This window comes from Eptesicus fuscus, chromosome 25 (genome assembly GCF_027574615.1).
Source record: "Eptesicus fuscus isolate TK198812 chromosome 25, DD_ASM_mEF_20220401, whole genome shotgun sequence".
Lineage (NCBI taxonomy): Eukaryota > Metazoa > Chordata > Mammalia > Chiroptera > Vespertilionidae > Eptesicus > Eptesicus fuscus.
The window spans coordinates 10,746,429-10,762,618 of NC_072497.1; the positions used below are offsets into that span (position 1 = coordinate 10,746,429).

The 16,190-nt window shown below is 58.1% G+C and overlaps 1 protein-coding gene across 1 annotated transcript in view; it reads right to left on the reverse strand.

The window, feature by feature from the left end:
* ADAMTS17 (ADAM metallopeptidase with thrombospondin type 1 motif 17) overlaps positions 1-16,190 on the reverse strand; it is an 87,960-nt gene that overhangs the window by 25,562 nt on the left and 46,208 nt on the right. The window contains exons 11-16 of the mRNA XM_054713343.1: positions 14,321-14,422; positions 12,763-12,908; positions 7,982-8,148; positions 4,848-4,975; positions 2,581-2,701; positions 333-413 (exon numbers count right to left, since the gene is read on the reverse strand). Coding sequence (XP_054569318.1) covers positions 333-413; positions 2,581-2,701; positions 4,848-4,975; positions 7,982-8,148; positions 12,763-12,908; positions 14,321-14,422 — 745 coding nt within the window. The remainder of the gene's footprint in view (positions 1-332; positions 414-2,580; positions 2,702-4,847; positions 4,976-7,981; positions 8,149-12,762; positions 12,909-14,320; positions 14,423-16,190) is intronic.

Sequence of the window (16,190 nt, forward strand, 5' to 3'; positions counted from 1 at the left end):
CCTAGCATAGGAGTTTAACGCCGATGGCCTGGGACAGTGGTCGGCAAACTCATTAGCCAACAGAGCCAAATACCAACAGGACAACGATTGAAATTTCTTTGGAGAGCCACATTTTTTACACTTAAACTTCTTCTAACGCCACTTCTTCAACATAGACTCGCCCAGGCCGTGGTATTCTGTGGAAGAGCCACACTCAAGGGGCCAAAGAGCCACATGTGGCTCGCGAGCCGCGGTTTGCCGACCACAGGCCTGGGGGAAGGCTGCTGACCCCGGTGAGCGGCCGGCCCTCCACCTCGGCCCTCGGAACAGACACGGAGCGGCCGCGGCGTTACCTAGGAAACTGTGGGCGGGCTTGTCCTCCACCACGCGGATCCTCCGGGCTCCGGCGGGGATGACAGCGGCTTCGATATAACCTGCGGTGACAAATCACATGGGTGAACCACCCCTGCCCCATCGCCCACCCAAGTCCCCTCTACCCCCCCCCTCCCTCCGCCAATAGAGATTTCAGAGCTGGTGGGCCGGTGCAGCTATGACAAGTGTCCATCACAGATGTCCTTCTATGGCCAGAACCCTGGGCTGCCGGAATGCCAGAGAGCACCCCTTACCTATCTGCATGAGGGATGGGTTGAACCGTATCCCCCCCCCCCCCTCATTCATTTGCTGAAGTCCTAACCCCGGGTACTCAGAATGCGACCTTATTTGGATTAGCGTCATTGAAGATGCAATTAGTTAAGACGAGGTCTTTGATATGTTGTTAAAAACAGAACAGACTGTTGAAGAAGGTTTCTCTTTAAGAACAAAACACGAAGGGGTGCGGAGCTCCTGGGTCACCGTGGGGGGTTCCCGTGGACACAGTCGCTGGCGCCAAGGCCTGAGTGGACTAAAGGCCATAACGTCAAATGGCGACCTAATGAATGAAGTGAAAGCCTCGTACCGAGAACTTTCAAAACACCCCACTCAAACACGTCGCTGTGTCAACGCAATGAAGGCTGAGCCGTCCCTGAGGAAGGCGGCGTGAAGGCCCCTTCGAGCCCACGCCTTCCGCAGGCGAGCAGCCGGGGCCTCGATCGGCTCAGGCTGGGAGGCAACAGGCCGGAGGGTCATCAATAACCTCCATCAGCCTCTCCAGGACACAGAGGAGGGCGTCCCGGAGGGCGTGGGCGCTGTCCCCGTGGGGGGCTGCTCGGAATCCCCCGCTAAGTACGGAAGGTAAAAGGGCCCAGAGGAGTTCAGACGAGGGTCAGGATGCCATGGAGCCGGCAGAAAGCCTGCGTCCGACAGCCTTTATCTCTCTGGGAGGGTATTTCTCTTTGATAGTCACCCTCCAGGTGATGAGACATCCCTCCCGGGCGCTGGGCGGAGATGAAAGGGACCTCCCTATCTGAGCTGACAGAATCGGCCATCCGTCAGCCACACTTGGCGCCAAGGAGATGTCACATGACCTGGGGGAATCCTACTAGCTCGAAGCTGGGTTCCTCCTTCAACCTGAAATGCCCAGTTCCACCGCCACTGACAGTTAATCTCTACTTGTTCTTTAAAAAAAAAAAAAATATATATATATATTTATTTATTATATATTGATTTCAGAGAAGAAAGGAGAGGGGGAGAGAGACAGAAACATCAATGATGAGAGACAATCATGGATCGGCTGCCTCCTGCACGCCCCCTAGTGGGGATGGAGCCCACAACCCAGGGCATGTGCCCTGACAGGGAATCAAACCGTGACCTCCTGGTTCATGGGTCGATGCTCAACCACTGAGCACGCTGCCTGGGCCATCTCTACTGGTTCTTTAGGTCGTAGGGGTGCCCTCATCTACCTGCAGCCCTGAGGGAGGTGCCCTGCAGCACCCCCGCCGAGCTGCCTCCCCCTCTCACATGGACTCAGGCTGTTTGCTGGGGGACCCCTCCCGGGACTTGGTGTCTGTTACATTTTCCTTCTGCATACCTCCTGCCTCTAACATCGTCGTCATGCTGAGTAAATGTGCATTGGATGAAAGGCTCGTGGGCCACCGTGGCTCAGTGGTTGAGCGTGGGCCTATGAACCAGGAGGTCGCAGTTCAATTCCCAGTCAGGACACATGCCCGGGGCTGCGGCCTCGATCCCCCGTAGGGGGCGTGCAGGAGGCAGCCAAGCAATGATTCTCTGTCTTCATTGATGTTTCTCTCCCTCCCCCTCTCCTTCCCTCTCTCTGAAATCAATAAAAACATATTTTTGGAAAAAAAAAATCAATGGAAAAAATATCCTTGGGTCCCGAGGATTGAGAACAGAAACGTTTGAAGCGGCTCAGTGGCCAGTGGCTACGAGATTAGACGGAGCCACCCGGCTCCCCTCAGTCCCCCTCAGGAGCTGGGGGGCAGGCACGGATTGTCACACAAGCCCCCATCTTACAGACGGGACCCCCGCGTCATTGTGGATAAAACGCCTTCCTCGGCCTTTCAGAAACTGTGCCCCTGAAGTCCCAGGTCACCTCCCCATGACCCACCAGCCCTTCAACACCCAATGCAGGGCGGGCACACGATCGCCGGCTCGGGGGCGAAGGGAGGAAGACACCCGCAGAACACAGGCTTGCGCCCCGCTCACCTGTCCCCCGGGAGTGGCTGAAGTCGCCCTTGACCACGCGGCAGGTCTTGCCGTCCCCGCTGCACACCCCGCACCGGTCCTCCTTGGCCGCCGAGCCGATGATGCCGTCGCAGCCGATTTTCTGGGGGACCAGAGAGCCGCGTGAGCCTGGGTCACAGTCTCAGGGAGGCCGGGCACGAGGCGACTCCTCCGTGAGGCCCAGCAGACGGGGCTGGGGGCCCCGATACTCCCAGAGGCCCGAGCAAGTAGCTAACTTATTTTCAAGTCAGAAGAGCAAAGCGTGAATGGGACCCGGCTTGCATTACGGATCTGGGACTCATTGGAACCATGATAGATGCCACGGAAGGGGCCATCTGCACCAACCTCGTGGCCAAATGTATTCTTTAGTGTCTGACAGAGAGAAGGGGGCCCCGGAAGGCGGCAGTGCCCCCAGCCCGGCCGGCTGGCTCAGTGGCTTGTTTTTCTGGCTGGGAGGGCGAGCGCGCGCTTTCTGTAACTAAACAGCCATCTTGCAGTGACAGCGCATTCTCTCTCTTCCGTCGGAGGGACACCACCGACCCCTTATTCCATTGGGGGGCACCAGCCCTCCACCCGGCATTTCCTGGGCTCCCGGTTAGTCCTACCAATTCGCAGCCCTCGCCTATTTTTTTTTAATGTATATTTTTGTTGATTTCAGAGAAGGGAGAGGGAGAGAGAAACATCAATGATGAGAGAGAATCATGGATCGGCTGCCCCCTGCACGCCCCCTCCTGGGGATGGAGCCCGCAACCCAGGCCTGTGCCCTGACTGGGAATCGAACCGTGACCTCCTGGTTCCTAGGTGGACGCTCAACCACTGAGCCACGCCGGCCGGGCTTGCCTCCCCCTTCTCGACTCTCCCCTTGTTTGGTTAAAGGGCACTCCATTTCTCTGAGCACGGCGCCTGGAAAAGAACATTGCTGAGTTCTCCCGTGTATCTCACTTTATTTTGCTCCCATGCTTGGTTGCTGACTTGGCAGCAGAATTCTAGAATTCTGCAGGAGTCTATAATTATCTCCATTTCTTCTGCCAGGGTGCGTTTTCCTGTGTGTTTTTCTTGGTCTTTCTCGGGCCGGCTGCTGGTTTCCTTCAAATAGCAGGTCATCTCTGGGTGACCGCTCACATGTGAGGAGGAGGCTCACAGGAAGACCAACCCGGGGAGCGAGACTTGAGGGTGGGGGTGCTGCGAGGGGGCCCCCTCCTTCCTGTTCCTCTTTGTCCCCTTCCGTGGCATTTATCATCGTTCCAATGAGTCACAGATGGGCAACATCGGGATGGGTTTGGGGACCATATCCCAGTGGGTGGGGCAAGTTCCCAAAAGTCAGGCATCTGCGCCCCTTGGGGTACCATTTGCAAAGGCATCTGCTTCGTTCTGTATCTTTTGTCTCGAACCAGAGCAGAGCTGGTCCTGACCCAACCCTGTGCTCCAAAAACATACGCTCATCCGCACCCCCGAGTCTCGCCTCGGTCACACCCGCTCTTCCCTTTGTCATCACGTCTCAAGTTGCTCAGACATTTGTGAACATTTGACACCACGAGACCCTCCTCTTTCAGCCACCGTGACTCCTGGGTGGTCGCCAGGTGAGCCCGCAGGAGGGGTGCCAGGTGGTGGGAGGCAGCCCCCTGGCACCTTCTTAAGATAACCCAGTCCCCTGCCCAGCCGGCCTGGCTTGGTGGTTGCGCAGCGGTCGGCCCGTGAACCAGGAGGTCACGGTGCGATTCCCGGTCAGGGCACACAGCCGGGTGGCGGGCTCCATGGCCAGCGTGGGGCGTGCAGGAGGCAGCGATCCATCAACAGATGTTTCTCTCTCATTGATGTCTCTCTCACTTTCTCTAAAATCAATTAAAAAAAAATAATATATATATATATATATATATATTATTATAATTTTAATCCTCACCCAAGGATATTTTCCCATTGATTTTAGAGAGAGTGAAAGAAAGAGAGAAAGACAGAGAGAAATATCGATGTGAGAGAAACACATCGATGGGTTGCCTCCTGCACGCACCCTGACCAGGGCCTGGGCCAGGGAGGAACCTGCAACCCAAGTACTTGCCCTTGACCGGAATCGAACCCAGGACCCTTCGGTCCGAAGGCCAACGCTCTATCCACTGAGCACCACCGGCCAGGGCAATAAAAATATTTTTTTTTTAAAAAGAAAACCCACTCCCCCAGGGCTCCCCGGCCCCCCACCCCCGCCGAGCCCCTGAGGAGAGCGAGCCCCGCCGAGCACGGAGAACACACGTCACCTGGCACCTGCCGTGCACGCAGAGGTCGGTCTCGTAGGGCCCGCAGGGCGTGCCGTCCAGGACCCTGTCGGCCACCAGCAGCGGGGACTCCTTCCCCAGGGGCGAGCAGTACAGCTCACACGGCTTATCTGGGGAGGGAAAGGGGGTGAGCGTCGGCGTGAGGAGGGCCATGCAGGGCGCGGGTGACTGCTCTGCAAAGGAACCTCGATGGACCACGGACGCCTGCGTGCGCTCTCTACCAGCGTCTCCCTAGGGTCCTCCCAGGGAGAGGGGGGCGCCTGGGGAGCGAGGGGGGTGGGCAGAAAGCCTTGTGGGGCTTGCAGGGCCTCAGAGGACCGGACACGGAGCTGGAGGGCTCCTGCTACAGCGGATCCGCTCTCCCCCAGCACCCGGGCCTTCGTGAACGAGTGCCGTCACTGAAGGGCCACTTGCGCTCGCTGCTCTCCGTGGCTGGTGTCCCGTGGCACCCTGACCCACGCCGTCGGTGGGAAGGCGTGTCCTAGAAGGCTAGAGGGGAGTGTCCTAAGGTTATAAGGAAGCGTCCCCTGGCTAAAGCAGTTTCAAAACAGTGCATTTTTAAAAAAATGTTTTTTAAATTTTTATTGATTTCAGAGAGAGGAAGGGAGAGGGAGAGTGAGAGAAACATCAATGATGGGAGAGACTCATGGATCGGCTGCCTCCTGCACGCCTGCTACTGGGGATCAAGCCTGCAACCCGGGCCTGTGCCCTGACCGGGAATCGAACCGTGACCTCCTGGTTCCTAGGTCGCCGCTCAGCCACTGAGCCACGCCAGCCGGGCGGGCACCTTCCCTCTGTGTGTTAAGCGGCTCCAGCCGGCCTGACTGAGCTGGAGAGCGAGAGCCTTCACCACCACACCGCCCGGTCCCCCCGGGGGCTCCGACCCGGAGGGGTTCCGCCTTCCTGGGGAGACAACTGGAATGTGCCTCTCGGGCGTTGCCAAGCCCTCCGACGCATGGGCGGGCGCGTGGCCTGCTGGCCCGGCCCGGGAGGCCTGAGCTCTTCAAGGTCTCGGCTGCGATGAGGTTCCACGGGGAAGGCAGGAGCGGGTGGGTTGGCCCTGGGCCACGGCCACGGCCACGTCCACGGGTTCTGTCGGAGGCTTTTCCACGGAGCAGTCGTTTCTAAGGAGCGTCTCTGTCGCCTGCGGGAGGCGGCCAGGGTTTGTGGTCCCGAGTCCTCCCTTGGAAAATCTACCTCTGCAAGAATTTCCTTGTTTTCTTTTTTTTTTTTCCCCCTCTTTGGAGAAGAGAAAATAGGAAAAAATACAGCGTCTCCCTCCCTGAACTGTGCGTCACCGGCCAAAGAATTCCGCAGCGATAGCAGCGCTATGAATAGGGCAGTCACCGGGGGCTCCCCAAGAGCCGGGCCGACCGCGGGGTCGCGCCTGCCGCTGCCGAGCGGGCCCAGACCTTTCAGGAAGCGGCGCTGGACAGGGACGCGGCCACGCTGCCCTCGCCTCCCTGCTCTGGGTCGGCCATTGAGGATTTGGTCTTTCTCCCCTGAAACGCTCCTCAACAAAGGGCTGGCCCCTGTTCATGTTTGAGAAGGAAATGAAACCACATCTGCGGGGCCGGAGAGTGCACCCCAGAGGGGAGGTGGCCCCGGCAAAGCCCTGAACTCCAGGTCTCTCTGTCAAAGGCGAAATGCTGACTGTACCCCGGCTTCCTTATCCAAGACGGTGGCCTTTTCAGCACCCGGCCGGCATGGCTCAGTGGTTGAGCATTGACCTAGGAACCAGGAGGTCACGGCTCGAATCCTGGTCAGGGCACATGCCCAGGTTGCAGGCCCTGTCCCCGGAGAGGGTGTGCAGGAGGCAGCCGATCCATGATTCTCTCTCTCCCTCTCCCTTCCTCTCTGAAATCAATAGAAATATATTAAAAATAAATAGGTATGGTGGCCCTTTTCAGATAAAGGTGGTGGTGCTCATCAGGATTCCTTGCTCTGTGGGGGGAGGGGGAGGAATACACCGAAAAGCGAGTGGTGACACCGTCCGAAGGCAGTGAGCCTCCCCAAGGAGCCCCCGGCGAGGCTCCGGAGGTCAGCCCTCCCGCCGCGGTTAGACGTGAAAGGCAGCGTCTCGGGACTTGGAGAAACGGGTGGAAAAACAGACATTTCCGTGGGATTTCTGTGTTTGCAGAAACGAGGCCGGAGAAGTGAAAACCGAAGCAGGAGGCGCAGGAAAGGAAAACACAGACCCGTGCACACAGCGGAGCGGAGCGGAGGGCGGGGCGAGCCCTGGACGTGACCTCCTCTTGCTCCGGGAGTGGGAGGCCCGGCCCAGGGCTCGGAGTCCTTGCCTCTCCGTGTGGGCATGGCTGAAGGCTTGCTGTCTCCCTCCCGCCGAGGGATCCATGTGCACCCGAGGCTGCTGGGAGCCTCCCGCGGTTTCCTGCGGCCCAGGCACGGCCAGGCCGAGGGCGGCGAGAGTCTGCATGCAGCTGCCTGCACCCCTCCCGGGAAGCCGAGGTACAAAGGCTCCTCGGGGTGGCCCTGGCTGGTCTGGCTCAGTGGATTGAGCGTCAGCCTGCGGACTGAAGGGTCCTGGGTTCGATTCCAGGCCCGGGGTGCAGGCTCAAACCCTAGGAGGGGGCGTGCAGGAGGCTGCCGATCAATGATTCTCTCATCATTGATATTTCTCTCTCACTCCCTCTCCCTTCCTCTCTGAAATCAAAACAATAAAAAAATTACAAAAAGAGTGAAAACCAACCCAAAATGATCCTGGAAATTGCAAGGAGCACCAACAATGGAAAGGGAGGCAGCCGACGCCCCCTGTCCCGGCCCTGCACAGCCTCCCCCTCCACACAGTTGGCCCCGGGCCCTAGAAGCAGGCAGCAGGCTGCTGGAACCACCCTCCCCACTACTTGCTGCAAATGGGGGTGCGAGAGGCATCTGGGCTGCTGCCTGCCTCGCAGGTGCTCTTGGGAAATGGCACAGAGCTATGTCGTCCAAGGTCAATGCCAGGCCCTAGCCGTGGGTCCCTCCAAGGCTGACCTGGGCAGGAGGACTGGGCATCCTCGGGGCGGATGGCGGGTGGGGTGCCCTCCGGGTTCTCCCAGGAGGTGTTTAGGTTCCTGGGAAAGGACCGGAGGGAAAGGACACGCCCTATTCCTTACCGTCCACCACCACTGCCGTCAGCAGCCCCTTCTTCTTGCTGCTCAGCCGGTCGTGCGTCTGGCACTGCTGGTCCCGGAAGCTGGGCAGGCCCTTGGGGCAGGGCGGGTTCTCGCAGGCCGCGTGCTCCACGCTGGCGCCCAGGCAGTGCGCGCCTCCCGGCCCGGGGCTGGAGGGGAGAGAGCGGCCCACTGAGTTAACCGGCCCCGCCCGCGGGTGCTCTGTCCCTGCCTCCTTGCCAGGAGGGGAGGGGCCGGGCAAGGTCTCCAGGGCACCCCCTCTGCTCCCTCCCCTCCCATCTCGGTGTGTCAGTGAGCCCTCAGGGAAGTGCAGCCGAGGCCGTCAGTCAGGGCCATCTGGACACGAATGCGGTGAGTATCGGTTAGCCAGATCCACCCACTGTCTTTCATCCGAACTTCAAACTTAGCCATCCGGCCGGCCGGCGCGGCTCAGTGGTTGAACATCGACCTAAGAACCAGGAGGTCACGGTTCGATTCCCGGTCAGGGCACATGCCCGGGTTGTGGGCTCGATCCCCAGGAGGGGGCGTGCAGGAGGCAGCCGATGGATGATGCTCTCATCACTGATGTTTCTCTCTCTCTCTCCCTCTCCCTTCCTCTCTGAAATCAATACAAATCTATTTTAAAAAATAAAAATAAAAACCATCCACGTGGACACCAGGTCGCTGGCGAGTGGCAAGGGCACATACGGGATTTCCCTGTGGGAGCCAAAGCCGGGACAGGGGCCTTAGCAAGCAGGTGGCTTCCGCTCCTGATGCTCCGGGGGGGACTCCGCCCCGTGACCTGCCGCCTTCCTGGTTCCAGCTGCTTCCACGCCCTTCCTCCTGGGGCTCCCACAGAGCTGGCTCTCCACCCGAGAGCGCCCGCGCCTTTCCAGCCCTCCTCCCCCAAACACGCGCCCTCCGATGCATGGGGCTCCAGCATCCGAGTTACAGGCGACCTTCCACCCTGCAGACTTGGGGCGGAAACTCCCACCGAGAGGGACACAGATCAGGGCGGGGAAACACGTGCCGAGGAGGCTGGATCCAAGACACGGATGACCCCCAAGCCTGGATGTCAGCTGGCAAGAAGCGCACATTCCAATAGCTGGAAAGACCAAGACAGAGAGAAAAAGGGGGTGAAGGGAGGGACTCTCTTGCCAGTGTGTTTGGACAGTGAATAAACCAGCTGGAGGAGACGGGAAAGGGGCCAGCACTGAAGGGAAGGGGGGCGGGGGCGGGGGGGTGGGGACGCTCCGAGGCCAGGCCGGGATGCGCACAGCAGGGAGGCTTGCACATCCTGGGACCTGGCAAGGCAGCCGGCCTGGTGAGGGGAGGACGGAGCCGGGAGGGAACGCTGTTGGGTCAGCTTGGCTCTGGGCCGCCATCAGCTGTGTTCTGTAACCGTCACCACACCAGGTCCGCCTGCAAAAGCAGCTGGCGCGGCCGCCTGGCCCTCACACAGCTCCCCAGAGGGAGGCACCCCGCTGCGGCTGGAACAGCCCCCCAGGCCGGCCCCTTCGCTTCCCATTCACCTGCGGAGGGTCCCTGAAGGAGAGGAAAAGAGCCAGCCATTGCCCTTTAGAACAGGAAGTCTGGTGTTTTTTAAAAATATATATTTGTATTGATTTCAGAGAAGAAGGGAGGGGGAGAATAGAGAGAAACATCCTCGATGAGAGAGAATCATGGATCAGCTGCCTCCTGCACACCCTACACTGGGGATCGAGCCCACAACCCGGGCCTGTGCCCTGACGGGGAATCGAACCGTGACCTCCTGGATTATAAGTCGATGCTCAACCACTGAGCCACACGGGCTGGGCAGGAAGCTCAGACAGAGCACCAAGGTGTAAATAGTACCAGACTGCTGGGCTCCCTCGGAACAAACCCGACTGGGTCAGAGCTTAGAGCTGGTCCTACGAGGCCAGGGAGCACCCTATCCGTGGGCGGCAGTCTCGCGGGCACGGGGGGCGGGGGGGTGTGTGGAGGGGAGAGGGGGGCACAGGCGAAGACGGCCCTCGTGTGCAGGGGACTGGCCCGGCTCCCTGGCTGTCCACAGCATTCGGGGGGCCTCAGTGAGCAGATGGTCCCAGGCCCGCCTGACCCACCTCTCAGGCACAATCCTTTGCAATGAGCTCCGTGCGTCAGGGGAAACACCCCGAGGTGAGTGTCCGGGGGGCACTGGAAACGCAGAGGGTCACTGACTCTCAGGGAGCGGGCACCCGGGCGGGGGGCGGGCAGATGTTGGAGGGCTGCACTGAGTGGTGCCAACAGGGGTGGGTCTATCATCTATCCATCATCTACCATCTATCCATCATCTACCATCCATCTACCATCTATCCATCATCTACCATCCATCTACCATCTATCCATCATCTACCATCCATCTACCATCTATCCATCATCTACCATCCATCTACCATCTATCCATCATCTACCATCCATCTACCATCTATCCATCTGACTACCTATCTACCATCTATCCATCATCTACCATCCATCTACCATCTATCCATCTGTCTACCTATCTACCATCTATCCATCATCTACCATCCATCTACCATCTATCCATCATCTACCATCCATCTACCATCCATCTACCATCTATCCATCTGTCTACCTATCTACCATCTATCTATCTACTAGTATCTATCTATCTACCTTCTATCACCTATCTATCTGTTATCTATCTACCTATCTATCATCTATCTATTATCTATCATCCATCATCTATCTATTATCTATCATCTATCTTCTATTTATCTATCCATCTATCATGTATCTATTATGTATCATCTATCTATCTATCTATCTTCTATCACCTATATATCTGTTATCTATCTATCTACCTATTATCTACCATCTATTCAGCATCTATCATCTATCTAATTATCATCTATTTTATCCACCTATCTTCTATCACCTATCTGTTATCTATCTATCTATCTATCTATCTATCTATCTATCTATCTATCTACCTACCTACCTATCATCTAGCTATCTATTATCTATCACCTATCTATCATCTATCTCCTGTTGGTTCTCTTTCTCTGGGGAACCTTAATGCACCATCAGTGCTCTTAAGGGAACAGTCATTCCTAAAGCACTGAGCACCCCCGTGAGTCGGGCGCTCTGTTGGGGGCCAGAGGAAAAGGCTTTAATAGGACCAACTATGCAGCACCGACTCCCTTAGCACCACCAGGAGGGCAAGGTGTTCCTGGCATGGACTCAACGTGAGCATCAATTTCACTGTAACCCGGGCCCTCCACGCTGGCCAGGGGAGCGGCCCCGAGAGATTTAGCGCCGCTGCCCCCCGCCCGCCCGCCCCCAGAGCGTGTGATTTACGGGCTGGGCTCCCGCCAGGGCAGCGGGGTTTGCACACAGGGGGGGTTGCTAATTATTCATCAACATGACTTAATTGTGGATAAAAAGCCTTTCGGGTGAGTCATAATTTATACCGCGCTCGTTTACGGCATTAATGGGATGCAGCTGAGGGCCCAGGAGACGGGGAGCGGGCCATTTTCAGGAAGAGTGAAAAGGGGGAGTTTCGAGGGAAGAGGAAACCCACGTGGCGAGGGAAGCGTGACCGGGCGCACACCTCGCCCCACGCGTTCCAAAGCGACGCGCGAAGATGGGCCAGAGGGCCGTGTCCCCACCGTCAGAGAAGACGGCCTACGAGGAGGAAGAATGACAGCACCGCTTCTGGTCCCAGTGTCAGGAGGACGGCTTCAGATAGCCCAGTGGTCGGCAAACTCATCAGTCCACAGAGCCAAATACCAACAGCACGACGATGGACATTTCTTTGGAGAGCCACATTTTTTAAACTTAAACTTCTAACGCCACTTCTTCAACATAGACTCGCCCAGGCCGTGGTATTTTGTGGAAGAGCCACACTCAAGGGGCATGTGGCTCGCGAGCCGCAGTTTGCCGACCACTGAGATAGCAGATGAGCTCCTAGGCCACCCGGGCGCTCCCCTGACGCCGCGGCCGGCAGCTCCCACAGCAGCCAGCAGCCCGAGCTGGCCGCCTTCCCCGCCTGCGGCTCCCCTGGAATGACCTCCACTGAGGAGCCACACGCCGCCGGCCGGAGGTCTGTCCTCCAGCTGTCTCTGGAACACTGTTTTAAAAAAGTCTTTCATTTCTATTGATTTTGTTGTTGTTGCTGTTCATCCTTCCCCCAGGGTATTTTCTGGGCTGATTTTGAGAGAGTGGAAGGGAGAGGGAGAGACAGAGAGAAACATCGATGTGAGAGAGACACACGGATTGGCTGCCTCCTGCATGCACCCGACGGGCCGGGGATGGAGCCTGAAATCGAGGTGCATGCCCTTGACCGGAATCCAACCTGCGACCTTTCAGTCTGCAGGCCAACACTTTATCCACTGAACCACACCAGCCAGAAATGATTGATTTGAGAGAGAGAGAGGAAGGGAGAAGGAGAGATAGAAACATCAGTGATGAGAGAGAATCTATCATGGATCGGCTGCCTCCTGCACGCCCCCTACTGGGACGGAGCCCACAACCCGGGCACGTGCCCTGACCGGGAATGGAATCGTGACCTCCTGGCTCCTAGGGGGACGCTAACCACTGGGCAATACCGGCTGGGCTCTGGAAGCCTTTGGATGCAGGTGCGTCTGTTCCCCAGAAAGAGCCAGGCCGAGGATGCCCCCTGACATGCGTAGTTCCGTTTCCTTGCGCCTCCTTGTGAGACAAACCCTGTCAGGGGCAGTGACACCCGCAGGCCGCGAGCCCCCTGGAGGTGCCGGGGAGGCCGGGTGGGGTGGGGCACTCACGGGGGGTTGTCGCATTTCCTCTGCCGGAAGCGGGCTCCGGTCCCGCACGTGCGGCTGCACATGCTCCAGGCGCCCCAGGGGCTCCAGTCGCCGTCCACGTGCTCCGGGATGGGCGTCTTGCTCACGCACTCGCCCGCGCGGCACCACTGCAACACAGCAGGCCTCCCCGTGACGAGGTGCCCCCCCCCGCCCCGCGGTCCCATCGCCCGGCCTCCCTGACGTCCCACAGCCTGGGTTGGGGTGGGCGAGCTTGCTACCTCTGCGACCTCCCCACGCAGCGCGGCCTGACACCCACGTCCCTCGGGGCTGGGGTCTCGCCCTAAACTTCCACTTGGATGTGCTCCACGCGGGTGTGCTACGTGCCCAGCAGAGGGGGGAATGCCCGTGGCGCATGGAGAGACCTGGGCTTCTGCGAACGTGGCTGCGTGGGAGGGAATCTGACCCCGGAGGGCAGCGTGCCCAGCTCTGGGGCTTTGAACGTCAGGGTGGAGTTTGCTGCTTGGAGAGGACGAGCGGGCCCCACGTGGGCGACGCTGGCTTCCCTGAGGACAGGAGGAAGCCGGCTCTAAAATAGGACTTCCCAACGTGTGTGGCACGAAGCCTGGAGGGGGAGAGCTGAGGTGCTGGTTGCCAATCACAGCCTCTCCTTCGGTCTCGCCATGCCACTAGGCTGGCCCTGGACACCTCTCTTCTCTACTTTTAAAAAAACACATAGTTTATTAATTTCAGAGAGGAAGGGAGAGGGAGAGAGATAGAAACATCAATGATGAGAATCATGGATCGGCTGCCTCCTGCACGCCCCCTACTGGGGATGGAGCCTGCAACCCGGGCGTGTGCCCTGACCGGGAATCAAACCGTGACCTCCTGGTTCCTAGGTCGGTGCTCAACCACTGAGCCACACTGGCCGGGCGACACCTCTCTTCTCTAACTCTCATCCATCCCCCTGCTAAGGAAGACCAGGCGGCAGGCTCGCTCTCTTAACCTTGAGCTAGCACGGAACAGCTGCTCTCATTAAATCTATTTCACCCCAGTCTTTCCTGTAAGGCAAGCTCTCCTGCTTTTCCATTTATGATCCATTGATGTAAAAGTGTGCAAGTAAATCCACTTGTATGACAAACAGTGTTAATTTAACAAAAATAATAAGCAGCCCGGCCGACGTGGCTCAGTGGTTGAGCGTCAATCTATGAACCAGGAGGTCACGGTTCCATTCCCGGTCAGGGCACATGCCCGGGTTGCAGGCTCGATCTCCACTAGGGGGCGTGCAGGAGGCAGCCAATCCATGACTCTCTCATCACTGATGTTTCTCTCACTCCCCCTCTCTCTTCCTCTCTGAGATCAATTAAAAAATATATTAAAAATAATAATAAGCAAATGTTTCTTGTATCTTATAAGGAAACAAAAGGGATAATGGAAGTGGCCCTCAGCCCCGAGTGGGCTCCGTGGGCATTCCTGGGGAGGCCCAGGGGATTCCCCAGGGAACACTGCAGACGGCTTCTTGGGAGACGTGCCCAATGCCCAGGGGACGGGGCTGCCCACTGGGATGGCGGGAGGCGGTTACCTTGTCTGCCCCACACTCGGTGCCGTCCAGGGGAGGGTCCAGCTTGGTCTTGCAGGAGGCGTCTCCTTCCACCAGGCACCACAGCCCCGCGCACATCAGATGCTGCTGACAAAGAGGAGACACGTGACTGCCGAGAACACCGCGTGCGGGCCACAGCGGGGTCGCCGGGGGCCCAGCGATGGGTTTGGACTTGGGATTTGAAATAGGAGGGGAGGAGGAAGGTCATGAACCTGGAGGTCAGAAAAAAAATTTAAAAGGTGCCTGGCCGGTGCGGCTCAGAGGGTGAGCATCGTCTCATGTACCAATAAAAATATATATTTTAAACACTGTATTCTTTTTTTAAAAAAATCTGTGTCGGTATCTAGATATTGATGTCAGAGAGGAAGGGAGAGGGACAGAGAGATGGAAACATCACTGAGGAGAGAGTCATGGATCGGCTGCCTCCTGCACGCCCCACACTGGGGATCGAGCCCGCAACCTGGGCATGTGCCCTTGACCGGAATTGAACCGTGACCTCCAGGTTCCCTGGTAGGTTCTCAACCCCTGAGCCACGCTGGCCGGGCGGTGCACCTCTTCTGACTCCTCTCTCCTCCCACTGCCCTGTCCCCTCACCGTGCTTCCTGGGATCACCTCCCAGATTCACTACTTGCACCCAAACCCCCGTCTCGTGGTCGAAAAATTGAGACCAGATGTCCTTGGGGCTCTTTTAAGAGACAGTGTTTGCAGGAGGCCAAACCCAATCAATGACAAAAACACCCCTGAGCGGGAGTGGGGACACGTGCCCCTCCAGGGAGGGCCGGGGGCCTGGAGGTGCGCTTTGGGCAGCGTGAGCTCGGGGTCCCTGTGCACAGCTCGGGGCAGTCACCGCGGGGCTCGCCAAGGGTGTGCCGAGCTCAGTTCCCAGGAATCTCAAACATCTGCATGGAACAGGCGCTGTCCACGCCGCTAAAGGCAGAACGCGTCCAGAAGGGGCGGGGACAGCCCTAGCCGGTGTGGCTCAGTGGAGAGAGCATCGGCCTGAGGACTGAAGGGTCCCGAGTTCGATTCACGGTCAAGGGCACGCAACTGGATAGCAGGCTCGATCCCCGGCCGTGGTCGGGGCACGTGCAGGAGGCAACCAATCAATGTGTCTCTCTCACATGGATGTTTCTCTCTCTATCTCTTCTCCTCCCTTCCACTCTCTCTAAGAATCAATGGAAAATTGCCCGGCTGGCGTGCCTCAGTGGTTGAGGGTTGACCTATGAACCAGGAGGTCAGGGTTTGATTCCCCATCAGGGCACAGGCCCGGGATGCAGGCTGGATCCCCAGTAGGGGCCTTACAGGAGGCAGCTGATCCACGATTCTCTCTCATCCTGGATGTTTCTAGCTCTCTCTCCCTCTCTCCCTTCCTCTCTGAAATCAATAAAAATATATTTTAAAAAAATAAATAAAACAACAAAAAAGAACCAACGGGAAAATCCCCTCAGGTGAGGAGTAACGAGAAGAGAGAGATGTGAAGGGACAGAGACAAAGGGGAAAAGGCAGGAAAGCAGCAGCCGAGGGGTGTGGACCGAGAGCTAAGATCAGCCCCAGCGCCTGTTTCCAAGGATGTGGGAGCTGCCCTGGGCCCGAGAGAAGGTGATGATTCAAGCGGAATACTGCGCACTTGGGTTCAGGAAAGCCCCCGCGCCCCACGTGAGCGGGAAAGAGATGAGAGCCCGGGGCACAGCACCAGCCGGTCCCGTAGAGAGCGACCGGCGGCACCTCATTAAACGGCTGATTCCGCGCCCTCTGACCCGAGAGCTCTGGGGACACGGCTGAGGCAGGAGGAATGTATGGGGCGGGGGCTGGGGGTTAGGACACATAACGGGCCCTGCAGGAGAGGGAGGCA